The sequence below is a fragment of the Staurois parvus genome, unplaced genomic scaffold (genome assembly GCF_062004578.1).
Source record: "Staurois parvus isolate SC_StPar_1 unplaced genomic scaffold, SC_StPar_1.0 ptg000564l, whole genome shotgun sequence".
NCBI classification, from domain to species: domain Eukaryota; kingdom Metazoa; phylum Chordata; class Amphibia; order Anura; family Ranidae; genus Staurois; species Staurois parvus.
The window spans coordinates 7344691-7372302 of NW_028318360.1; the positions used below are offsets into that span (position 1 = coordinate 7344691).

Genomic DNA, 27612 nt, shown 5'->3' on the forward strand with positions numbered 1-27612 from the left:
ATATGCTGAAAAGCAACCCCACACCATGATGTTCCCACCTCCAAACGTCATTGTTGGTAAGGTGTTTTTGTGGTGCAGTGGTATTTGACCTACAAACATGGTGTGTATTATGGAATCCAAAGAGTTCAATTTTGGTCTCATCTGACCAGACTATATTCTTTCAGTATTTTACAAGCTTGTCTAAATGTTGTGCAGTGAACTTTAAATGAGCTTCAACATGCTTTTTCTCCTTCATGGAGTCTTGCGTGGGGATCGTGCATACATAGCCATGGCGATTGAGTGCATTACTTGTTTTCTTTGAAACAATTGTACCTGCTAATTCCAGGTATTTCTGAAGCTCTCCACAAGTCCTTGGCTCTTGCACAACTCTTCTGATAATTATTTTCATTCCTCTGTCAGAAATCTTGCGAGGAGCACTTGGTCATGGCCGGTTTGGTGAAATGATGTTCTTTCCACTTCCACATTATGGCCCCAACAGTGCTCACTGGAACATTCAGAAGATTAGAAATCCTTCTGTAACCAATGCCACCAGTATGTTTTGCAACAATAAGGTTGCAAAGGTGTTGAGAGAGCTCTTTGCTTTTACCCATCATGAGAGGTTTCTTGTGTGACACCTTGGTAATGAGACACCTTTTTATAGGCCATCAGTTGAGACTGAACCAGCTGATATTAATTTGCACTGACAAGGGGCAGAATTGCTTTCTAATTACTGATAGATTTCGGCTGATGTCTTGACTTTCCATGCCTTTTTGCACCTTCCTTTCTTCATGTGTCCAATACTTTTTCCCTGTGTCATCCCATTTTATTAATAAAAAGCAAAACTTAATTTCTGAACTTATTTGTTTTGGTTTCTTTTTATGTATGGACTGCATGGGTTGTTACCAACATGTGGTGAAAATCTCATGTCAATAGGACCTTTAAAAATATATTTACCAAGAAAAATGGTGATGTGTTCAATACTTATTTTTAACTTTGAAAAGCAACTTTATTAGAACAAATTAAACAGGAATACAGTATGTAACATTCAAGTAGCAAACAATGGTGCAAAAATAGGAAAAGAGAAGAAGGGGGATGAGTAAAAAGGGAAAAGAAGACAAGGTAAAGACAAAAAGCGAACCCAAGCCCCCAGGTCAGGGCATAATATACAGCAACATATAGCGCATGGTACATTAGTAACGGAATTATCATTAGACAATAACGTACAGACACAGGCTAAGGTGTGATGGCATTGCAACAGGAAAAACAACATTATGCAGGACCAAAGCCCTGGGTAGGGTCACACAGTCATAATGAAAGAACAACAAACAGGGTGAAGAATCGATGGCAAAAACCTCCGCAATGTTGCACAGCAGGTTGCCCCAGACACTCAGCCAGCCAAGAAGCCGAAGAGGCAAGCCACCTGTCCCAAATCTGGTTATATTTCGTGGGGCATCCTCTGTGAGCATAAATAAGCTTCTTATATGGTAGAGTGGAGTTGACCTCCATTAACCATAATTGTAAAGTAGGAGCGGTCTTCTGCATCCAGTAGTGTGCAAGGAGTTTACGTGCACAGAATAAAGTTTAATGGAGGAGAACAACTAAAAATGTATCTTCAGGCATATCTGGGAGGGAGCCAAACAGGCACACTCCAGGATCCAATTGAAGGGGTGAGCCCATGTGATCATGCAAAAATTTGATCATATGTAGCCAGAAAGTCTGAACAATCGGGCAGAACCATAAGAGATGAATGAACGTACCAGAGGACAACTGACTCAGCAGGCAGAGAGGGCAACGGCCAGGACGGTAGCAAGAGACACATACTGGCGTGAGATATGCACGATGTAAAGTTGGGAGAGTCTATCAGGTAATTTTGGGGAGACCTGTCTGACATTTTCCAACACCTCATCCCAGGTCTCCAAATCCATATGGTCTAGGTCATCGTTCCAACGAGATTTGGTTCAATACTTATTTTACCCGCTGTATATGTGCATGAAATGATACAAAAGAGTAAGTGATAAAATGGCAGAGGTTAACAATAAGTGTAGAATTCCAAAAACGTAAAAATAATGTGACTTTGAGTAACAATAGAATATTTATCCATTACTTACTTTCCATCGGTCTCTATAAAAGCAATACTTGGCAATACTGCACAGCAGGAAGTATTGTACAGCTCTTATAATGTTGAGAAAAAGAAAGTTAAAGGAAGACAGACTGACCATTAAAAGTATAGGTGTTTCCTTTAGATAAAATTGCAAAGAAAGTGAAGATGTTAGAGAATATAGCTCCCTACATCATCAAAAGGACACTTGTAAAGTGCACGGAATGCTAAAATGAGGTCAATAAGACCCAACGCCACCAAAAAAATCACACATTTCTGAGAGTAATTACCAAATGATCCTATGATTTTATTTTGATCTCTAATTGTTTCTTTGCTCTATGCTAAAATGTACATTCATACACCACTTGTCTCCCAGCCCAGTATATATACATCCTGGGTGATAAGTGGTTATACCAGCAGCTGCAGCCATGATTCGGGTATCCAGCTTTTTAGCCAGCGACGAAAGTGGCTCCCCCACCCTTATCCCGTCTACATCCATTCCTCACCCTTCTCTGTGACGAATGAAGCTAAAAGCGAAGAGGATTTATTCAGTTCTGGTTTTGGTTCATTGTTTACTAATTATTACCAGCCAGTGAAGCAGTCGCTCAAACCGATCTCAACTTCATCGGCTACTCTGGAGGGCAAAGAAAGGATCAGGGGTCTAACAGATGTTATTCACCTGTGATTGCAATAAAGTTAAAAGAAAGAAAAAAAAAAAAGAAAGAGAAAGCGTAAAAAAGGTTTTTAAATCATCACCTATAGATTTGTTTTTTTCTTTTTAATGTACCATAGCTTGTCACTGAACAGAAATGCAAAATTTTAAATGATATGCTTGTTATCCATTTACTTGGCGCAACATCATCTTTTTTACCCCAAAAATTGGATATTGTAGTGGGTTTGTGTGCACTAAAATGCATATAAGTGTATTTTTTCTAGAAATTTTTTTTGATAAATGGCTGCACAGATATCAACATAAACAGTCATAATTTTATTCTGCAGGGTTTCTGCTTTCAAACATATTCAAAAATATGTTTGGGGGTTCTCAGTAATTTCCTAGCAAAAAAATGATTTTAAAAAGTGAGAAATTTAAGTGGAGTTCCACCCAACCATGGGAGCTCCACTTTTCTGCCTCCTCCTCCCCTCCGTTGCCACATTTGGCACTCTTTTCTTTGGGGGGGGGGGGGGGGAGGAATTGTGTTTCGTTGTGCTACTGTCAGGGAATTTCCAGTGCTGATTGAAAGAGAAAAAAAAAAAGACAATTCCCCCAAAAGCAAGGAGGATGATTGGAGGAATTCTCCCTGTTGTGCTAAAGCAGACTCCTACACTGTGAAATTACACTGATCAGCGCTGCAGCCAATGGGCCATAGCTGCTCATCGAATGAAAGTTTTCCAACATTCCCGGTTGACAGAAGTCAATCATTAGATCAACTTCTGTTAAGAAGGAATGGCCATAGAAGGATCAAAATGTATCCGGGTCCCTGCTGAACCAGCCGAATTTTGATCCATCTATGGCCAGCTTAAGCCCTTTCTGGATGAAATGTGTCAAAGTGAGCAAGTCCTGGGGGGGGGGGGGGGGTGTTTCTGTCTGGAACAATAAAGTTTCACAAAATGCTGACATTATCAGTAGGTGGCCGGTCTTTTGCTACCGAGATACAGGGTGCATGGATGAACTCCATCCAGCTGCCACCTGCGCCTACAGGCACGGGAACAACTGTGAGCTTGGAATAACTGATTAGTTATTATTACTTCTAAAACCAAGAAACCAAAAGATATAATAAGAAATTTAAATGCTCCATCACTGCAACCTACTGTACGTACAGATTCATATTTTAATTCCTTAACGCCGGCACCTCTCAGCCCTTTAACAGGTTTCTGATGCCGGGAAACGGGGTGGGGTTTCTGATCATGTGACTGCCGTAATTGGTGGTTAGACGGTCACATGATCAGAAAGCTCCCGACCACAAGTAGAGATCAGGAGCTTTCCGTTAGCCACCAGTAATGTGTCGGGAGTGAACAGTACGTGCGCTATTGGCACAGCCCTGTCTACGTTCTGGTATGCATACATTATATGAGGCTGCATATATGCGTACAGCTCGAGTTAAGAGGTTAAGCTGCAGATTTAAAAAGGCACAGAATAACCAGATGTTATGTTATGAAATAAATGCACTATATACAAATACACTATTCAGGGAAAAATGACTTTGAATGAGACAAATAGGCACTTACTGCCTCTGTTCCACTTCGCCTGTATTTCATTATCAATGAGCTCTGGGTTCTCCTCTGTGTTCCGATGTAGTAATAGCTTTGCAACCTGCTGAACTACTTTATCAACAAAGTCTCTGGGAAGCAAAGCACAATTCCTAATCTGCTCCACCTTGTCTCTAGGCCGGAACGATGACAGCCAGTTCTTATGTCCTGTCTCTGGACCATCAGGGGAAACATCTGAGCTTTCTTCTCCATTTGCAGAGTGATCACAGAGCACATTATCTTCTCTGGTACATGCAGAGTCTGATGTATCATTAGAATGACAGGCTATGTACTTTGTCCTCTCCCTATCAATCTGTTCTTCCTTCTCTGGTAGGTAATTTCTTGATTTTCCAATAAGGCACACCTGTGATCAAGTAATTACAATGAAACAAAAAGTATAATATATACACAAGTGATCATTAAGACTTGGTTTACACTAGTGCGACTCCAAAGTAGAGCAATTTCTAGTGTAAATTTCACATTCTATGGCACTCAAGTTGCAAGAAAGCCGCATCAAAGTAGTGCAGGAATCTTTTTTAAAGTCGTATACATTGGAACAGGTTCCATTGAAATAAATGGATTGCGACTTGTTATATCACTTTGTGTCCAAAGTCGAATGATAAGTGGCACTAATGTGAACTGAGCCTTACAGTTACAATGGGGAAAATAATTATTTGATCCCCTGCAGATTTTGCAAGTTTGCCCACTTACAAATAAATGGAGGGTCTAGAATTTGTATCATGTGTATTTTAAATGACAGAGACAGAATATCAACCAAAAATCCAGAAAAAACAAAAGATACAAATGTTATAAATGGAGTTGCAGTTCAGTGAGTAAAATATGTATTTGATCCCTTAACAATCAACAATAATTCTGGCTTCCACATACTGGCTATGAGCTCATGTGGTAAATAGATTAGTCATGTCAATTTAAGAAGGTGCTCCTAACGACAACTCGTTATGTGTATAAAAGACACCTGTCCACACCTGACCTCTTTCTTGGCCACCATGGGAAAGACCAAAGAGCTGTCAAAGGATATCAGGGACAAGATTGTAAACCTGCACAATGCTAGAATGGGCTACAGGACCATCAGCAAGAAGCTTGGCGAGAAGGAGACAACTGTTGGAGGGATTATTCGCAAATGGAAGAAATACAAAATAACCATCAATCACCCTCGGTCTGGAGCTCCATACAAGATTTCACCTCATGGGATAAGGATTATCATGAGAAAAAGGGATCAGTTCAGAACTACACTGGAGGAGCTTGTGAATGATCTCAAGGCAGTTGGGACCACAGTCACCAAACAAACCATTGGTAACACAATATGCGGCCATGGTTTGAATTCCTGCAGTGCTTGCAAGGTCCCCCTCCTCAAGAAGGCACATGTACAGGCCTGTCTGAAGTTTGCCATTGAACATCTAAATAATTCAGAGAAGGATTGGGAGAAAGTGTTGTGGTCAGATGAGACCAATATTGAGCTCTTTGGCATTAACACAACTCGCCATGTTTGGAGGAAGAAAAATGCTGACTATGACCCTAAGAACACCATCCCTACAGTCAAGCGTGGAGGTGGAAACATTATGCTTTGGAACTGCTTCTCTGCTAAAGGTACAGGCCGAATTTGCCACATTGAGGGGCCAATGGACAGCGCCATGTATTGTAAAATCTTAAATGAGAACCTTTTTCCCGCAGCCAGAACACTGAAGATCGGTTGTGGATGGGTCTTCCAGCATGACAATGACCCAAAATATATCACCAAGGCAACAAAGGAGTGGCTCAAGAGGAAGCACATTGCCAAAGCCAGTATCCGATCAAAAATGTATGGAGGGAGCTGAAACTTTGAGTTGCCAAGTAACAGCCATGAAACCTTAAGGATTTAGAGAAGATCTGTAAAAGAATAGTGGACCAAAATCCCTGAGATGTGTGCAAACCTGGTAACCAACTACAAGAAACATCTTACCTCTGCGCTTGCCAACAAGGGTTTCTCCACCAAGTACTAAGTCATATTTTGCTTGGGGATCACTTATTTTACTCACTGAACTGCAACTCAATTTATAAACATTTGTATTGTGTTTTTTTCTGGATTTTTGGTTGATATTCTTGATATCATTTAAAATACACCTATGATAAAAATTATAGACCCTTCATTTCTTTGTAGGTGGGCAAACATACAAACTCTCCAGGGGATCAAATAATTATTTTCCCTACTGTATATTACTTTACCATAATTTTAAACATGTTTAAATAAATAATGGAGGGTTTATCATGTAAGTCCAATCATGCTATTGTTCAATTATAAGCCTAACTAACCAACAACCTAATTTATCTTAAGAAAACACATTTTGACATCTGTGAACACAGTCTCACATCATAAAACAATAACAAAAACAATCTGACATTCACGCTCTAACGATTAAAAAGATAAGTTCACCTTTTAGAAAAAAGTCTTTCTTCCTCCTCATTGGGTAAGACAAAACAGCGGGAACCACTGTCAATCACAGCCAGTGAGGAGGGAGTGGGGGGAGGGGCTAAGCTGCTCTCTGTGCTAGACACACAGAGCTGGCTCGGGAGCAAGCACACATAAGTGCTACCCTAGCAAACAGCTTGCTATGGGGCTACTCAGCGTTGGGGGAGAAGCCAAGAGCATCGGCGGGGGATCTGAGAAGAGGAGGATCGGGGATGCTCTGTGCAAAACCATTACACAAAGCAGGCAAGTAGAACATGTTTGTTATTTAACAAAAAAATATATAAATATATCTCTTTAGTATCACTTTAAGGTATTGCAATGACAGATGATCAGATCCGCAGTTTACATGGAACAAACTAGACTTGCAGAATTGCGTTATACTTGGACCCTCTCAGATGTTTAATATTCCCAACCCAGAATGGTGTCTATTTGGTAACTTTGGGGACACTGATCTCAGTGCATTACTAAAAAAAAAAAATAAAAAATAAAAGTTATGCCTACTGCTTTTTTCTGCTAAGAAGATTTAATGCTGATCTGGACGTGCACAGTGGACTTTGTCTCTTACCCCAACTCCTGTGAACATCAGACCTTAGTCCAAAGCGGTCATCTACCCTAACATTTCCAGACATTCATGCATGCTACCATGGCACCCATAGCTTTGCTTTTATGAATGACACAACATGATTGGTATTGTGTTTTAAGCCCTTTAATTGACTGTATGCTATTGCTGCAAGTTATACTCTACACAAAAATTTTACATGTCCTTTTTTTTGTTTATCAATGCACAGCACAGCAGCATGATTGTATAAACTGAAACCATGTGATAAAAGGCAAATTGTCTTGCTCTTCTGTTAGGACAGCGTTAGGGATTATTCATAGCAGTAGCATTAGGCTGCTTTGCCTAAGTGCAGTATCATCTACCAATGGAATGTATAGCATTGTTTGAGTGACAAGGTTCTCAGAGTACACCTTAACACTTACCCTTTTGGTTGATGGAATTCTTAGACAATCCTCCTCCACATTAAAGCCACACTGAGTTCCAATATCAGCGACAAAATCCAGGTATTCTCGATACTGAGTCTTCTTACTGGACTTTCTATTGTATTTGCCATAGAAATTGAAGAAGCAGCAAGGTAGTACAAAGTAGCGACAGGAGTAGGAGGATCTGGGGGAATAAATGCTAAATGAAGCCATACAAGATCTAAAATGTACATGTACACATAAGTGAAGTCATTTGTCCTTAGGAGACAATGTCACCGGAACTCTGTAAGGTGCCACTGCTGACTGCATATGAAAATGCTAGTTGCCTGCCTGCCAGGTTTGCCATCTTGCTTTAATGTCTTAAATCACTTATTACTGAATAAGCATGAAAGTAAGGATCACTTCTGCAACTTGTATACTTAATCCCAGACAGTATTAAAGCCAGAGGATCAACATAAACTGCAGTGAACTAGACAGATGTCAGTATCGGTGGTCTCCATATTAAACCTATAATAGGTTTACTTTAAAAAGCAAACTCCACCTTTTTAAAAAATAATAAATACACCCATATTTGCAGCAAAAAAAAAACCCGCACAACAGTGCAACCACAATGAGTGGATGGGGGTGCTCCCACCGGACTCTTCCTCTAGTTCAGGGGTCTCCAAACTTTAGAAACAAAGGGTGAGTTTACTCCTCAAACTTTAAGAGGGCTGGGCTGTGGCCAATGAGAGTACAAAATTATCTGGTGGGAGTTAACAATGATGTGGCTTGGTGATCAGAGGGAGTTAAAAAAAAAAAAAAAAAACATTATATAATAATTGGTGTCAGTGGGAGGAATAGTGCCCCATCATTGGTGGCAGTGGGAAGAATAACACCTTGTATCAGTGGAAGGAAACATGCCCTAAGGGCTGGATAAAGGCAAGTAAAGGGCCACAGTTTGGAGCCCATGCTCTAGCTCCTTGTCCAGACCGAGGTACAGGCTTTCAGTTACTATGCTGGATGGTGTGACAATGATGACAACTGCTGTGATCACCACACTTTTATTCCACTGAGAACTACAAGTCCATCTGCTGCAGTGGAAGATTGGATTTGTAGTTCATTCATTCAAGTGTGCAGGCAGAGCAAAATTCAAAAAGGACAGTTGCTACTGGAAAAGAACAACCCCCGCTCACTGTCAGAGGGGGAGGGCCTGGCCCACTTGCAACCATGTTACACCCTAAATATGGGAGCAACATGTAACATTTGTCTAAAAGCTGGAATTGGCCTTTAAAAAGGTAACATCTTTCAAGATGCTAGAATAACAAAAGAACTATAGGAAGAAAATATATTCTATTCATTTAAAAGTATATTTTATTGAACATGTTACCAAAAACATTCACAGGGTTATCAAAAATTATATCACACTAACAAATTGCAACTTTTGTTGCTTTTTATTTATTAGTTTTAATTTTGGCTGGGTATATAAAAATGGTTGGAGGGTGGGCTGTGTGTCTGAATGGGCAAAGTAATGGTGTCTCTTTACCCAACCCCTAAAACAAGTCCTTAACCACTTCCCGACCGGCCGTTGTATATAAACTATAAACGGCCGTCTATAAACGGCCTCCCCGCACCCTGCTTGTGCGCGCTCCCTGGGAGCGCGCAGCACCGCGATCCGGTGCCCGCTGTGTCCTCCGGATACAGTGAAACACCTATCGTCGGACGGGACCTCTGTAGGAGGTCCCGATCATGTGATCACTGATTGGCCAATCAGTGATCACATGCAAAGTAGTAAGCAAGATGTCACTTGTGACATCATTGCTTACTATGTGTGAAATCTGTGAATGATCACAGAAGTCACATGGTACAAGGCTATTCACAAAAGCCTTGTACCATGTGACAAGCTGTGACCAATCACAGCTCACTCAGTTCTTCTCAATGAGTGCAAGAATGCAGACAGAGAGAAAGAGAAATGATTGCCTTTACATTCTATATGGGTGTAAAAGCAATCAGTGTAAAAAAAAAAAAAAAAAAAATCTTCATCACCCCTCACAAGTAGTACAGTGTCACCATGGTGACACTGTACTGCTAGGGTGACAGTATGTAAAAAAAATAAATAAATAAATAAAAAATATAAAAAAATAAAATAAAAATATATTAAAAAAAAATGTTTAAAAATTATAATTTTTGCTTATAAACTAATTTGGATTTTGTTTTTTTTACTAAAAAGATAACGGAATAAATTTTGGCTAAGATTTATGATGAAATATTATTTATTTGCAAAATTTTATTAAAAAAACACTTTTTTTCAAAATTTTTGGAATTTCATTTACATAGCAAAAAAAATACAAATCACAGTGGTGATTAAATACCACCAAAATAAAGCTTTATCTATCTCAAAAAAATGGTAAAAAATTCATTTGGGTACAGTGTTGCATGACCGCGCAATTGTCATTCAAAGTGTGATAGCGCTAAAAGGTGAAAATTGCCCTGGTCAGGAAGGGGGTAAAAGTGTCCGGACTGGAAGTGGTTAATACTAAATCTCCCAATAACACTTAAAGTGGAACTTCACTCTCTCAATCAACATTGACTATTTTTAATCCTTATGCTGCTAGCATTAGTAAATAGATAGGAAAGTATATCACACATACTTGTTTTAAACTTTTTTTTTTTACATTTCTTCAGGCACTTCCTGGTTTCCATGCCTAGGCATATGATGTCATACACCCCAGGAGTCTTCAGGAGGGGAGGGAGGGTTCTCAGCTCAGCCAATGCCTGTGCTAAGGGCAGATGGATTCCAGGAAGTGCTACATGAATCATCTGCCCTTACTCAAGATTGCCACTGCCAGAAATACCAGGGGGTGTTTTTAAAAATGAGTTATCAGCAAAATAAAGCATGGAGACGTGGATGGATAGGGGAGTTTGCTTTGAATATTAACTATTCCGCACCGCTCTAACACAGAAATACTGCTACAGGGCAGCACGGGTGCGTAAAATCACACACCCACACACACACATACGTGTGTGTGTGTGTGTGATTTTGCAGGCCCATAAGCGGCCTCAGCTGTCAATCACCGGGTCCCAGTCGGTGATTCCTTGTCGGCACCCGGTGATCGCAGAGTATCCCCGATGGGGGAGAGACCTGTGTATAAACAACACAGATCTCTCCCGTCAGCTCCTGCACATTTTTTTGAATAGCAGAACCATACAAAGCAGTGTGCTTACAGTGTATTGGGATTTGTTTTAGCAAATACACGTAGCAGAATACATTTTGGCCTAAATTTATGAAGAAATTTGATTTGCTTAATGTTTTTACTGGACATGTTTAATAGCAAAAAGTCAAAAAAAAATTTTTTCTCAAAATTGTCGGTCTTTTTTTGTTTATAGCGCAAAAAATTTAAAAAACACACAGGCGATCAAATACCACTGAAAGAAAGCTCTATTTGTGGGGAAAAAAGGATGTAAATTTCATTTGGGTGCAGTGTTGAATGACCACGCAATTGTCAGTTAAAGTAACAGCGCTGTAATCACAAAAAAAAAACCTGGTCAGGAAGGGAGGGTAAATCCTCTGGAGGGCAAGTGTTAAATAGCATTTTTTGGCTTCTGGTGTTCAGATGCAGTGCAGTTCCTCTTTAACACCTTAACCCAACACTAAGACTTAAAGCTGAACTCCAGGAATTATTTATATTCCATACATGTATTGGAAAAGCTTGGCACAATGTAAATAAGCATTACTCACACCTGATGGACTGACAAAACTACTACAGTGATCTTTTGAGTCCTGCTCAGGTTCTACACAAGCCCACTACACACTGACCACAGGGTAGTTACCCACTTGGCACTGCCACCATTTATAGAACACCCTGGATTTTGTTTTCAATGAATACAAGGCGTTTTAGGAATGAACAAGGTGGAGACGGTGATGTCAATGCCTCTTTCCCACAGAACACTATAGGGGAACACAGGGGTTCACTCGCTTTTTTCAGTCAATACATAGATGTTGATTTACTAAAACTGGGGAGTACAAAATCTGGTGCAGCTGTGCATGGTAGCCAATCAGCTTCTAATTTCAGCTTGTTCAGTTAAGGTTTGACAAAAAAAACCTGGCAGCTGATTGGATTTCTAAGCACAGCTGCACCAGATTTCGCACCCTCCAGTTTTTTTTTTAGTAAAATCAACCTCTATGTATTGACTTAAAGAAAAAAAAAAAAAAAGTCGTACTATGAATGGTGGCAGTGCTGAACGAGGGAACCCCTGTGGACAGGCTACAGTGGGGCAGGTGTTCGCACAGAACTTGAGAGGGACCCAGAAGGTCACGGATATCAATGTAGTAATATCGATCAGTGTTAATATAACCTTTAAAGTGGGGTTAACACTAAACTTTAAGCTTTTTTGATAAAAGCAAGAAAAATCATCACACTGATCAAATATATGCTTTCCAGAGGGAAGATCAGAGTACAGAAGCGCCAATGTTATTCTGCAGGGTGTGAAGTAAGCAAAGACTTATTTAGAATAAAAACCCGGAAGATCAGCGGTAGTTTTGGGGACATTATATAATGTCGACTGATACTGAAGAACAACTAAGATTTGTTGTAAATGTATAAATAACGGTTGTGCTGAATCCTTTAAGATGTAAATAATGTATAAACCGAGACCATAGGAAAATTACAGGACCATCTGTTAGCAGCAAACCATCTGCTGCTGCATACAAAAAAAAAGCTCCATTTCTACCTGGGTCCAAAGCCATCACTCGGCGATTATCAGAGATAGAGCAATATATCTAACACAGGATCTCTTCTAAATGGCATGCCCACTTAAAATGATTATTAGTACTGTGGGTGGGTGTCAGGGTGTCACCTGAATCATCTACTAGTTTCTTGAATCGCTACAGAATCAAGCCAGGGAAATTTCCCCAAAGACACGCGCTTATTTACCTCCAGTCATTACAATACCTACATGCCTAAAAGTAGAGCTGAATTCAAAAGTTAAATTTTGGAAAATGGAATAAAAATGTGCATTTAATATTTTTTCCTTGCAGGAGCCTAGAACATATTGTATCCATGATTAGTAGATCATGGGTACAATAGAGCACATTGAAACTACAAGTCCAACTTCCTCGGTGGCAGGCATACATAGTCACGGGTTCCTGTAAATGAATTGACCCTTAGGGGTGTGGTACCAGTAAAACCGAAGTTACAAGGTCACTTTCTCCCCATTTCCCACTCCTTCAATATTTACTCCTGTAAATGAATGACACCGCTTTGTGGGTGGAGCCCCACACAGCCTTTGTTTTTGAAAAGTGACAGCAGGTGCAGGGAGAGGAACCCCCATCTACTGTCACAGGGAGGAGAGGAGGCAGAAGCAGATGTGGGTGGAACATGTAATATGTTCCACAGGTGAATTTATCCTTTAATGACAGTCCCATGTCCTGCAGGTTGACCGTCCCTATAGAAATCTTCCCTCCAGTGATGCCCAAAGCTCTTTTCACAGCACTGAACGTTTTGTGGGGGTAATAGCTTTGAGTCGAACATTGCAGTACATTGAAGAAGGTCCCGATGGGTGCCCACCCCTTTCTGTCCACTACTCCATTGACAAGTCCTTGTCTTGTTTTCATAGAATGCAGCACATTCTTTGAATGTGGGAGAGGGTATGGCTATTCATCCGTTTCCCCCTATTCACAGAATGTGTTGTATCCTGTGAAAATATGCAAGAACTTTTGTCAATGCAGAAAAAGAAAAAAGGGGCATGCACCAATCACGACTTTCTTCAATATACTGCAATGTTAGACCCAAATCTATTAACCCCTGCAGCGCCTGAAGTCACGGACACCAAACAGATTGATAAAGACAGCATAGAGAGAGGATATTACACAACACGGATTCAGAAAGCAGACCCACCTGCCCACCCCACGTGTGAAGTACTGTGTAAAATATAGCTGCATTAGATTATTGTGAAAACAGATTAATACAGACTAACCAGACTTCCTGGCAACACTCTCTACTAGTTCAAAGCTCTTAGCAAACAATTACAGAAGAGGTCATTTTTTGTCTCATTACCTGGCTGTAATGACAGGAAGCCATGGTGTAAGCTCATCTGAATGGTTGCCAATTATCCAGTCTACATCTGGAAACAAATGTTCATCGCTTGGGGTGATGGCACACTCCTAGGGCAGAAAAAAGGAGCATTTATCCAAAACAGCCTCTTACTGACAACTGGTATAGGACAGAAATTCCTGTCTGCTTTTTTATTGCAAGCTGTATTTATCAGTTGTGCTTTTTTCCTATCTGTGTCCCACTGTGGAGATTTCCCTTCAATTACTGTCTCAGGGGCTCAACAGGACGTGCAAGATAATCTCTTTAAAAATGATCAGGTATCGCCTCTTTAAAAATGATCAGGTATCGCCCTTGGAAGATTTTCCTTCACCTCCTCCTGTTCTGGTGTAACTGTACAATTTTGGATTTCACAACACTTTTGTCTTGATGGCAGTTGTCCCCGGGGTAAATAAAGTGGGTGGATCTCCAGACGAGAGAACAAATAGTAAAAAAAACAAACAAAAAACAAACACACAACAGGGAAAAGGTACCATTATTCCTGTCAGTTACACCATTTTCTCTAAAGAGTGGCTACTGATTTGTTTCATTGCAGATTGCTAATCCTCATTAAAAAGTGTATGTAGAGCCAAAGTTTATTTTTTAGTTTGTATAAAGTGAGGAAGGATTTAAAGATGGGATCCCAGGTGGGTTGCTCTACTACCCAGGGCTCCATTACAGAGATTTCCCTTCACTTACTTTCAAATTTAGAACCATTTTAACAAACAGAAAGAAATCACAGACAACAATAAAAAAACTGCTGGCGAGTCTAGGCTTCCCATACCGTACTAAAAGAAAAAATTAAAGAAAAAATATTTTTAAAAAGCAATCAGTACATAGGACCAATAACACAGAGAGGTGAGTCATGTGTCCCTCAATTGAAGAAAAAAAAAATTATGGCAATTATAAAAAAAATTCTTATTTTCTTTATCATCCATTCGAGGGACAAAGGAATTTTGAAACCGTTGGGATGCCCAAAAGTCAAGCTGAGGGGCAGGGAACAACCACTAAGTTGTCCAACAGATGTAGAAATCATTGCATAGGAATACTGGAAGGAATCAACATCTGAATCAAGGCTAGATGAAGAAAAGACTAAGCAAAATAGGAGCAATGCCAGGACAAAGAGGAGGATGTGGAGAATGGGCCTGAACCTCCAGACAAGAGAGCTGAATAGGTTTCCATAAGAGTAGGAATCAGAAGTCTCAGGGTGTGGGGTACTGAGACAAAATATGGAAGAAAACAATGGTGTGTAGTATATCCAGAAGGGTAAAGATGGGCAGCTGAAGAAGTTGAATGTGTAGACTAAAGGCTATAAAACGAGTGACTAGAGCACTTAAATGTCAGGAAAGCAAATTATTCAGGGACCCAGAAGGATGAAAAATTGGTCTTGTGGAAGTGGGTGTGCATCTTCATGGTGATGGCTGATTGCAGGATATAGAGGACATCTGCCCTACGGCTTGAGTGGGAGGAAGGTTCTGACAATCTAAGTGCTAGTACATCTGGGTTGATGAAGAGGAAGATCACCTCTACCACTAACCTCCTGCGATGAGACAGCAGTAAACTTCAACTACCAGTGGCATTGCTAATGATGGTGTCAAGAGCAGGTCAGAAGAGGTGACTTTCTGTGAAGAACAATCTGTTTTTTGTGCAAATTATCCACTTTCCAGACAAATAGAGTGGCCTACACAGGTGAATGGACATCAGCACAATGAGAGAAACAAACCTAGACGCTTGCAACAGGCTGTCACAGCTAAAGTTCAAAGCGCTAGACATTTGCTCTAAATGGTCAATGAAAAGAGGACCTACCCTAGAAATGAAAGCATCCTTTTTAAAGGATTTTACCCAAAGTCATGAAGTATCACAAATCAAAGTCACTTAAAACACAGGACGAAGAGTCAGTCCAGTTAGCTAAAACTGGAATCTAACTAGGGAATCTGTCTGTCTGTGAAATCCTTAAAACTAAGAACAGTGTGGTAGTATGCCTGTCAACATGGATTTCTGGAGCATCTACTGTGGGAAGAAAGAAATAAATTCTCCTCTCAAAGGGTATATGCCCCTCCACATTTTCTGGAAGGGCCCTACTCGTCAGAGTAATGACATAAAACGTGGATGTAATAGAAAGGAGTTCTAAATGACTTTAGGCCTGGTACAACAGGCAGATCCTCTAAATGAAAGGTAGTGTGTACCGAGTCATCTGCAAGTGGGTTAAGAACAGCCTCTCCAGTAGACTGTTTGGAATCTGAATGAAAATGGTAACTGGGGCCTTGAGCACAGTTTGATTTGAAGGTCCAAGCTAAGCTGAACTCTTGGGAAAAGGCACAGAAGCATGCTTAGAACCTCTACGAGTACCGGGAGGCTCACTGGGAACCCTCGCGGCGGCTGCAGTGGAGGAGCAGGAGCAGGGTTGCCAGGGAGACGGACGCAGCGGCGAAGACACGTGGGCAGCCGCAAAGGAGCCCTGGGAGCTTCAGGAGGAGAGACTGCTTGTCAGCTTGACGCTCCAACACTCGGCGTCTGGGTGAGCTGGTGGACTGGTGGAGGGGGGGAATGCAGCCATACTACCTCCAAACTACACCATTCCCAACTTCAAATCCCCTCAAATCCTCCAATTGACATATCAGCAGCATAAATATATATATAAAAAAGAGACCCATAGGAATCCCCCTAAGAGAGCACGGCTACAGGAGAGGACTGTATTGAGAAAGACACTCCAACGTGGAGGGTGAGTGATAACTGTGTTAACTGTGGGATTTTTTTTGCAACTCTTTATGCATTATTTATAAACTGGATTTATGTTCTTGAACCTGATTTATATTGGATCTCCTTGTGCCTCTAAAAAAAAAAAAAAAAAGACATTTTATCAAGCATTGAGTCTGAAATAAGGATATAGGGGATTCCTAGGGAGGGTCTGAAGACCTGGAGAAGTGAAAGAGGAGCCTCGAAAGTAAAAGCAAAGCATTAAAAATCAACATGAAAGGAAAAAATACTAAAGGGAGTGGGTCCAAGAGTTCCCAATCTAGTACGATTAAAAAGTATGTATCACAGGGAAATTTGACCCCAGAAAGAACGTTGGGAGTAAGTGAAAAAAGTGAGTTGGAAATAAGTCTGGATAACAGCCCGAGACTATCCCTGGGACCGGTATATAATAGTCAACAATTAAAGGAAGGGATTGAATCAAGAGATTTTGAAAGAGACCTGCAATTACCTAATAAAAAGGAAATGGCGGAGATGTTCAAAAATCTGGAAAAATCAATAAAGCAAGAGATGGGGACAATTCGGGAAGAATTGCAGCAAATGTTAACTAGGGTGGAGTAAATGGAGGAAAAGGTTCATATTCATTCCCAAGTTGTCCCAAAATTAGAGAAATGGATAAAAGAAGATAGAAAAGAACAGAAAAGACTGCTTTTTATGATGGAAGAACAAGAAAACAGAGAAAGGAGAAATAATCTTAGAGTAAGAGGAGTCCCAGAGTTGACAAAGCGGGAAGATTTAAAAGAGCTAATCGACAAAATCTTGAGTTCCATAATGGAGAAAACAGACGTGGAGACGTTTAAATTGGATGGAGTCTATAGGATAGGAAAATATCAACAAGAAAAAAAGATTAGAAAGACCAAGAGATATAATTGTTAAATTCCATGACTTTGTAGATAAAGAAGAGATATGGAAAAAGATCAAAGGAAGAACAAGTATTTCATATGATGGGAAAGATATTCAAATTTTTGCAGATCTAACAGCAGAGACTCTGAGAAGAAAGAGATCACTGAAACCCCTATTAGAACTGATGAAAAAGCATAATGTGAAATACAGATGGGGCCGTGCAGTGAGTTTAATCGGTTGGAGAGATGGAATCACAGCAATATTAAGATTCCCAGAAGACATGGAAGATTTTTGTGATAAACTTGGTCTGCAGAGATTAGTGATACCGGGTTGGGAAGTGGAGGAGGGAGAGTTAAGTACTTTTGGTGAAGGAGAGTGGCAGCTGGTAAGAAGAGGAAACAGAGTCAATAGACAAGGAGACATCGGGGAGGAGGGGGGGAAGGTGAGCGGTCATGGGTGGAGCCGAACCCCTAGGGAGGGATCAGTGGAGGATCATGATCCAAAGGCAAAGGAGGCCTGGGGGGAGGGAGATGGAGGGGGGGGTGGAGGGGAGGGAGAGAATTGGGGTGGGAGTGGGCATAGAGGTTTTTAAAACTGACATCTTGTATGAAAGGAGAGGTATGGGGAAGGGGAAGAGGAAAGGAAAGGGTAAAATAGGAAGAAGACAAATAAAATATGGAGGTAATACGCTTTGTAACCCATAATGTAAATGGATTAAACTGCCCAGGTAAAAGATTTAGACTATACAGAGAATTACAACATAGAGAGGCCTCAGTCGTCTTTTTGCAGGAAACACATCTAGAGTTAAAAAAAAATATCAAGCTAAACTCTAGACAACACCCGACATGGTATTACGCAGATTCCCCAGTTAAGAGAGCTAAAGGTGTAGCTATAGGATTTGCAAGAAACATTAGATTTGAACTGGAAGATAGAAAGACGGACCCGGAAGGGAGGTTTCTGTTCTTGAAAGGTAAACTACAGGACATAGAATGCACGCTTGTAAACATATATTGCCCGAATAGGAAGCCAGAGATGTTTTTGAAAGGGGTAATGAGAAGATTGATGGACTTTGGAAAGGGATATCCAATAGTGGCGGGAGACTTTAATATATGTATGGATCCACAAATAGATACAACATCTAGAGCACAAAGAGGGGAAAATAGGTCCATGGGATTATTGAAAACGGTGATGAAAGAGTGCCAATTGGTGGATAGCTGGAGAATTGATAATATGAGAGATAGAGATTATACTTTTTTCTCTAGTGTACATAGGACATACTCTAGATTGGACTATATTTTGGTGGACCATCGACTTGTTGAGGATCTGGTTAAAGTAAAAATAGAAGCAATAACTTTCTCGGACCATGCACCCGTAGTATTGGAATTAAGATGGGGAGGGAAGGTGTCAGGAGGCCTATCATGGAAGTTGAATGAGACACTCCTCATGGATCCAGATATTGACCGGAAGATCAGGGTAGAAATAGAGAGGTTCTTTGAGGAAAATGAAACAGGGGATGTATCACTAGCTACAGTGTGGGAGGCACATAAAGCATATGTAAGAGGAATCCTTATAGCAATTGGGGCAAGGAAAAAAAGGGAAAGACGAGAGAAGATCAGTGGGCTTTTGAAGGAAATAGCTGAGATGGAACTCCTACATAAAAATAACATAAGAAAAGATATAGAGCAAAGAGTTATAAAAAAGAGGGAAGAACTAGAGAAGGTAATGGAGGAAGAAAAAATGAGAACCTTTAATAAGATCAATGGTGAAAGATATAGATGGGGAGACAGATCAGGAAAATATCTGATGAGAGCCCTGAGGAAAAAGAAGAATAGGAACTATATAGATAAAATAAAAAACTCCAAGGGAGAGTTAGTCCATTCAACCAGAGACATTGCAAAGGTATTTAAAGATTACTACAGTAAATTATATAATATTGCCCCCAAGGATGACATAAATAAAGATAAAATGATAAATATTGGAAAAAGAAGGGATTATTTAAGAAATGCAGGATTACCAAAATTAAGTGAAGAACTATTAAACTCCTTAGAATCTGAAATCACACAGGAAGAACTAAACATAGCATTAAAAAGCTTTAAGACGGGGAAAAGCCCAGGCCCAGACGGGTATACCGTGAGATATAAAAAATATGGTGATTTACTGATACCCAAGCTCAAGAGATATATGGAGGCGTTGGGGGGAGAGATGGAGATAAGACAGGAATCCCTTCTGGCACAGGTGGTCTTAATACATAAGGAAGGTAAAGACATCACCCACTGTTCAAGTTATAGACCGATATCACTATTGAACGTAGATACGAAGCTGTATGCAAAAGTATTGGCGAATAGGTTAAGAGATCTGATGCCGGATTGGATACATGGAGATCAGGTGGGCTTTGTTAGAGGAAGGGAGGGTCGAGATAACGGGTTGAGATCCCTGATGCTTATACAGAAAAGTAAAACGGAAAAAAAACCAGTAGTGCTGCTCTCGATAGATGCGGAGAAGGCGTTCGACAGGGTTAACTGGAGCTTTATGTTAGATACACTGGAGATCCTGGGATTGGGTAGTAGGATGAGAAAGTGGATTGGAAAGTTGTATGAAGGACCGGCTGCGATGGTAATGGTAAACGGAGAGAGATCAGAGACCTTTTCTATGTCAAATGGAACCAGACAGGGATGCCCACTTTCCCCACTGTTGTTTGTTTTATCATTGGAACCCCTGTTAACAATTAGGAAGAATATAGATATAAGGGGAATAAATGTTGGAAAGACAGAACATAAGATAGCCGCCTTCGCGGATGATTTATTATTCTATGTTGGAAACCCGAGGATAACACTTCCTAACCTAATGAAAACATTGAAGGAATATGGGGAAATGTCAAATCTAAAAATTAACCCGAGCAAAACAGAGATATTAAATATAAATCTTCCAAAGAGTGAAAAAGAAAATATACAGAGAGAATTTCCCTTTATATGGAAAGATAGAGAAATAAAGTATCTGGGAGTAAAACTCACTACCTCACAGAAAAATCTTTATAAAGCTAATTATATCCCAATGTTAAACGAAATTAGAGAGGAATTGAGGAAAATGGGTAGTGGAAATCCTTCCTGGCTGGGTCGTATTAACCTGATAAAAATGGTAATTCTCCCGAAAATACTGTATAAATTTCAGATGATTCCCATTAATCTTCCAGAGGTGTATTTTAGGACAATTAAGCGAATGGTAACTAAATATATATGGAAAAATAAAAAACCTAGGATATCATATGAAGTGCTAAGCAGAAATAAAGAAAAGGGGGGGTTGGGAGTACCGGGCTTTAAAAGATACCACAGGGCAGTCATTTTAGCAAGAATTTTTGACTGGATATATAATTCAAAGAGTAAACATTGGGTCACAATTGAAAATACACTTAGTAGAAAGGAGTTGGGTAGGAGTGTATGGGTGCCACCACAGTTTAGAGAATTAGAGGAGAACACAAGTATATACACGAGAATTGTAATAAGGGAGTGGGATAAAATGCACAAACAGAGGAAATGGGATTATAATTCACTATTAATGTCACTAAGAAATTCAGAGTTTTTCCCCCCAGGTAAAGAGGAAATTTCAGGTAGATGGATTATGAAGGAAGACGCTCAGTTAAGAGATGTAATGGAGGGGGTAAACTTAAGAACAATGGAGGATTTGAAAAGGGAAGAGGGAAGAATTTTCACTAGGATAGATATATGGAGATATAATCAACTGAAACAATTTGTGGAGAAATTGACGAAGCCCCTTAGAACTAGGAAAGAGTGGAATGAATTTGAGAAATACTTAGAAGACTGAGATGATGGGAAACACAGCACTGCTAAAGCATATAAAGTTCTCACGGATTTAGATAGTAAGTTTAAATTAAAGTACATAGAAAAATGGGAAAAGGATTTAGGAGTGGAGTGAGAAGAGCACACACAGAGGAAAATATATAGAATGGTACACGAAAATATTAGTATGCGTGAGGTGGAAATGAATTTTAAATGTTTGACAAGGTGGTATTTTACACTGGTGATAGAACACAAGTTGAGTGAGGAGAACCAACCCTGGTGTTGGCGAGGGTGTGGAGGGCTGGGCACGATATATCACATATGGTGGGAATGTTCAAAAATACAAGTATATTGGGAAAAAATTAGAAATCAAATCACGATTATCACTGGAATAGAGATAGGACTGGACCCTGAAACCTGTCTTTTTCATAACTCAATATTACCTGGAAATAAATATAAAGAACTGGGTATAATGTGTTACTTAAATGCAGCAAAAAGTCTGATTCCTAGGTTTTGGCGTAGGGTTGAGGTACCGAGGGAAGAGGATTGGATGAATAGAGTGGACCAGATTGCTAGAATGGAAAAACTTTATTATATGCAGGAAGATAGGATGGTGACATATCATATGAAATGGGGGAAATGGGAGGAGTTCAAAGTAAAGGTAAAGGAAGGTACTGAGTGAGTAAGTAAACATAAAGAAAAGGGAAAGAGAGGATAAGAAGAAAGGAAGAGAAAAGAGGAAAGGCAAAGGAAAAGGAGAAAATATAGCAATTAGCCTGTCTTTCTTTCTTCTTCTTTTCCAAGCCTCGGTATCCAGAGGATGTGAGATACAAGTTGATCAGATAGATGTCAGGGGTATATTGAAGCAGGGTGGGAGGTGGGAGGGTGGAAAGGATGGGGGTTAGGGGGAGAAAATGATATGAAATTAGTGTTTTATGAGATTTTGTAATGTTATATTTTTACATTATGGAAATGTGTATTGTTTTATTTGAAAAATAAATAAATATTTAAATTTTAAAAAAAAGAACCTCTATGAGTAGAATGATACAGCAATTGGGCAAAAAATGAAAAAAATCCAAAAGTGGACAAGGAGGTCCTATAAACACAGGGGAGGCTTCGAGTTCACTCCATGGAGATGAAAAAGCCTCCGATGAGGACGACCCTATAATCTGAAGTATAGGCATTTAACTTCCTAGGATGCCTGCACAAAACGAAGGCATGACAGTTAGAATCAAGGTTATATGTGGGGTGGGACTTAATGCTTTAGTGTGCCAGTGTCCCACCTTCCTGTAGACATACCTCCTGTGTCTCAGAATTCCTGAGTCCCTCAAAGGACGATTAAGAAAAGCATTTTTATTTATGTCTGTGTCCCTGTTGCAGGTCCTAGACAGTGGTTTTCATCTGTTCGCACTCCATCCAAAACGAACAAAAGAAAAAGTATTGGCTGAACAAACACTTTAAAGAAGCACCATTTCGCTCACCCTGATCATACTGTGGTGTTTATTATATGTGCAACATATGCACTAAAATGTTTTTAAAAAACAGCGAAGTGTATGTCCAGCTAAAACTTTTTTTTATAGTTTTGAACGGATTAGGGGAGATTTAAAACCCCAGGCAGGATTTTACTATTATCCATGCCTTGTTAGGGAGATTTCTCTTTACGTGCTGTCCTGTTGACATTGTGTGATCAGACAAGTCATGAGGGCAACTGTCCATAAACAACACAGACAGAAATAAAAATGCTTTTCTTTAGTAAAACATGGGAGAATTAAAAACCCTGTCAAATTTGTATTTTTGTCAGTGTCTCTGCTGCAGATTTTCCCTTACTTCCTGCACGGTGAACTCACTGTCAAAAGAACAGAAAGTAAAAAGGTAAACCTCTCTAATGGAACCCTGAATAGAAATAAAAAGCGGATGGGGTTCTAACCCTTCCATACTATATCCAAAACAAGAAAAATGCTTTTGGCTTGCCATATTCTTTAGCACTTACTGCTAAAGATTATTTATTTTAGTGTTCCCATTACTATGAATATCCCCTCCATGAAGAAGCAGAGAGCCATAAAACAGATGTGACACTAGAGATGTGCATGACAAAAACATGTGTTTCATGTCGGATTAATTCGTTAAGTAAACCATTTCATTTTGTCATAATCGTTATGTTAAAATTAGTTTTCAGAATTTGTTCATCGTTGCATCGTCGTCTGAGTGAAACGAATGACTACAAAATGAATTTAAAATGTCTTACTATTATGATTCGGATACATCTGAATTTCCAAATGACTAAAATTTTGATTTGTAACAAAATGAATTGAACATGTCTAGCTGACACAATGGGGTTGATTTACTAAAGCTGGAAAGTGCAAAATCTGCTGCAGCTGTGCATGGTAGCCAATCAGCTTCTAACTTCAGTTTGTTCAATTAAGCTTTCACAAAAACATCTGGAAGCCAATTGGTTTCTATGCACAGCTGCATCAGATGTTTCACTCTCTAGCTTTAGTAAATCAACCCCAATATATCTTTCTTAGGTTTGCAAGTTCAAAGAAATTTCTTTTCATTTTCTCTTTCTACAACTAAAACTTAAAAAGGGGAAAAAAAACACATTATCAGGAGTTGCCATTTAAGCGGAGTATATTTAAATACAGCTAAGAAAAGAGAACTACAAAAATCCACAGTTTCTCTTTAAGCACAGTAAATACACATTCAAAAACTCTTTACCACGCAAACGATCTAAAGGGACTTTATTCAAATAATAAAAAAAAAAATTCACCTAGAAAGGCCTCTTGTCAAGCAATAAACAATTGAAATGAAAAACATGCAGATTAATATTCAAATGTCTCATTGTGAGGCTCTTGGGCATTGTGTGTGTTGAAGCATACAGCTATCACCAGTTTAAAATGTCACCAGTGAAAGAAAAGCATGGGCTTAGCTCGAAAACAGAATTTTAATTTACCTCTAAAATGGTTTGTGGTCCATACATATCCCATATTTTTCTTCTTCGGACATCAATGCCTCGACCTGGGTGCTGGTTAATATTTAGATGAAATGCAGAACATTAGTTTTTGAACTATGCTAAAGGTCATGTTGTAAACAGCATGTAAAAGGAAAAAATGTTTTGTCAAAAATAAAATATGAAAACAATATTATTGTGCAGAGTTAAATCTGCACATTGCAAGTGAACAAGACAAATATGCTTTAAGCAATTTAAAGTGACCTAAAAAATAAAGTCAATGAAAAAAATAAATGAATGCAGTTGCTAGAAGAACTGGAGTTTGCGCACACCCTCATGCCCCTCACATAATATTCCTGCCGGCCCGCGAGGCAGCCCATCATAAAATAATTCCCAATAGGGATTTTGTGATTGGGTTGAACTTGGAAATGTTGGCACTCTGCATATTTAGATTGGCCAAGCATTTAACATTATACCCACCAGCAGCTTCATCTGTAAAGCTGAACTAAAGGCAGAGATACTTCCTCTCAGATTGTCCACCACCTCGAGGTCCCTTGCCAGCATGTTCTCCCTGGCTTCTTCTGGGTGCCGATCTTGGCCATTCTGACTGGCCACCATGGGATAAGGTCATGCCTGTGCATGTGACATCACACATGCATGCGCAGATCAGTGTACATTCTGCAGAGTACTGAGAACAGGCAGATGAGTTAATTTGTTGCAGAAGAATCACAGCCTGTCTGCTCGTAATTTTTTTCCAAATAGTTCCATTTTAAGTGACAGTCACTTTAAAGGAAACCTGAACTAATAGATGTACATGGGCTGTCATTGCTGAACTACTTCTGAAAATGCAAGTTGCCAAACCACGTCTGGTTTCAATACTTTGGGGATTATTAACCAAAACTGGAAAGTGCAACTCTGCTTAAAAAACCAATCAGCCGCTGGGTATTTCTCAGATCCCTTTCCTGTTTGGTGAGGTACGAGACAGGGATTCCCCATGTCCCCAGCACTCTTTGTCCTGGTGCTTGAGCCGTTGGCTGTGGCGCTCCAGACTGATTGTAATATATCGGGGGTTCCATACGCGGGACAGGAGTTCAAGTTGAATCTTTTTGCAGACGATGCCCTCTTGACTCTCACTAATCCCCTGACGACGCTTCCAAATTTGCAACAGGTTCTTGAGTGCTTCTCTTTGATCTCGGGTCTCTGTATCAATTTGGATAAGACTGTCACGCTTAATATCAGTTTGGCCTCAGATTTGGTTTCGCGCCTACAGTCCCACTTCCCTTATAAATGGGCTTCTTCTTCTCTTGAATACCTAGGCATTCGCTTGACCCCCACCTATGACTCACTGTTTGCTGCAAATTATTATCCATTGCTTCGCTCTGTGTCCTCTCTTATGCATTCTTGGCAATTTTCGCACCTGTCATGGATAGGACAGATTAATTCAGTGAAAATGACCATCTTGCCAAAATTGTTATACTATTTTCGCACCCTCCCAGTGCGGGTTCCTCCTCGCTTCCTTCGGTTGCTTCAGGCGAAGATTATGCGTTTCATCTGGGCCGATAAACGCCCCAGAGTTTTCAGAACTACGCTTTTTGTCCATAGACTCCAGGGTGGCCTTGGGGTTCCCAATGTAACTAAATATTATCAGGCGAGCCAGATCGCCCCGCTATCTATGTTGCATGATTCCTCAGACATACCTCTCTGGGTCCTACTGGAATTACCTAATTGTGCCCCGATTTTGCTCCATGGCTTACAAGTGTGGGACTCGGTACGTTACTTCAGTGGCCTAACGTCACCTTTCTTGCCTTTGCTCCCGATTACTAACAACCCCCTCTTTCCACCGGGTTTAGATCAACCAAGGGCGTTTTCTTGGTGGGTAGCCAACGGTTTTTCACAAGTACGACACTTTTTGACCACTCGGTCCTTCCCCCACCTGGAATTCTCTTCGGGAATCACGGGATGTCCCTCCGGTGGAATTTTTTCCTTACCTTCAGTTGCGGCATTGGCTGCTCTCATTGCGGGGCACTTCTATTTTCCCGTACCAGAAATCTGCCTTTGAACTGCTTTGCCAACAGCGGCCGGGCGCCCCAGGCCTTATCTCCCTTCTTTATTCAGCCTTAAATATATGCTCGTCGCATACTTCTCTTTCATATGTCGTTCAGTGGGAGCGCGACCTGGGAGTGGTTGTGGATCCGGAGGAATGGAACAGGGCCTGGTCGCTTGTAGCTAAATGCTCCTTTAATACGACCACGCTGGAGGCGGCCTACAAGGTATTGATTCGTTGGTACTGGGTTCCAGCTTGTTTGGCACAGGCGAACCCTGCCTGCAGTGATCGATGCTTTCGGGGTTGCGGCCATCGTGGTGATGTACGGCATATCTGGTGGTCATGCCCGAGGCTGCTTCGTTTTTGGTCTCGTGTGTTTGGCCTCCTTTTCACCTTGTTCCATCTCTCTATACAACGGGATGCTCGATATGCTTTGCTTCATTGTCCCATACTGGGCCTCTTGTCTCAACAGCAGAAGTTGACTTCCTATTTGTTTTTGTCGGCCTCTAGAACAATTGCTCAGGCATGGAAGCGCCCGTTTGTCCCTCTTCAGGGGGTGCGGGACCGTATGACCACTATGATGCTCAATGAACAGATGTTGAGTATCTGCAACGACTCCCAATGTAAATTCTTGAAAATATGGGACCCGTGGTTGAAATATTCCTTTCCCACGCTCCCCCCGGCTAGCCTGGGGATGTGATGGTTTCAGCTTTGGCGTTCTTGGATCCCTGCTCTTGGTTTGGTTATCTTTTTTCTCTTGCATTTCTCCTTCCTTCCCCCCCCTTTTTTTCTCTGTTTGCTTTTGGTGAGGCAGTGGATAGCTGCCTTTAGTCTGAGTTATTATCAGTGTTATATTTATGTTTTGTTATTTAAGTGCCATTGATGGCCCCTCTGTGGGCGTGTCTTTTGCCCTGTTGGTGTTAGAGCACTGATCTAATTTTCTAATTCTTCTATGTGCAATTGATAGCCCCTGTGTGGGCGTGATTTGTTGCTCCTGTGTTAATTGTTATAAATTAATAAAAACCATTGAAATACAAAAAAACAATCAGATTCCAGGTTTTAATGTGTATGCTTGGGTAAAAAAAACTGCAATACATGCATGTCCCCAAGTTTAGTCTCTTACAATGTAGTAAGTGCAGAAAAATATTTTTTGATGAGCTCCTAACTTCGTGTAGTGCACTGACAACACTGCTTCTGCTGCACTAAAATCCCAAGCAGTGTTGTCAGCTCTGCCTGAGCTTTCCACTGCTGGACTACAGAACACATCCCCTTCTTATCCCCATAACCTAAGGGTGAGGTCAACCTCAAATGCTTGTCTGCTTCTTGGGATGCCACCCATAGACATGAGATTGGGCATTGGTTACCTTTTTTATAAGGCAGACAAAAGCAACAT

At 40.4% G+C, this 27612-nt stretch overlaps 1 protein-coding gene across 2 annotated transcripts in view; it reads right to left on the bottom strand.

The window, feature by feature from the left end:
• The window catches only part of TRMT44 (tRNA methyltransferase 44 homolog), an 81725-nt gene that overhangs the window by 24438 nt on the left and 29675 nt on the right, over positions 1-27612 (bottom strand). For both annotated transcript variants that reach the window (XM_089691571.1, XM_089691573.1), the window contains exons 6-9: positions 24179-24250; positions 13805-13911; positions 7773-7956; positions 4304-4688 (exon numbers count right to left, since the gene is read on the bottom strand). In XM_089691571.1, the coding sequence (XP_089547697.1) occupies positions 4304-4688; positions 7773-7956; positions 13805-13911; positions 24179-24250 (748 nt within the window). The remainder of the gene's footprint in view (positions 1-4303; positions 4689-7772; positions 7957-13804; positions 13912-24178; positions 24251-27612) is intronic.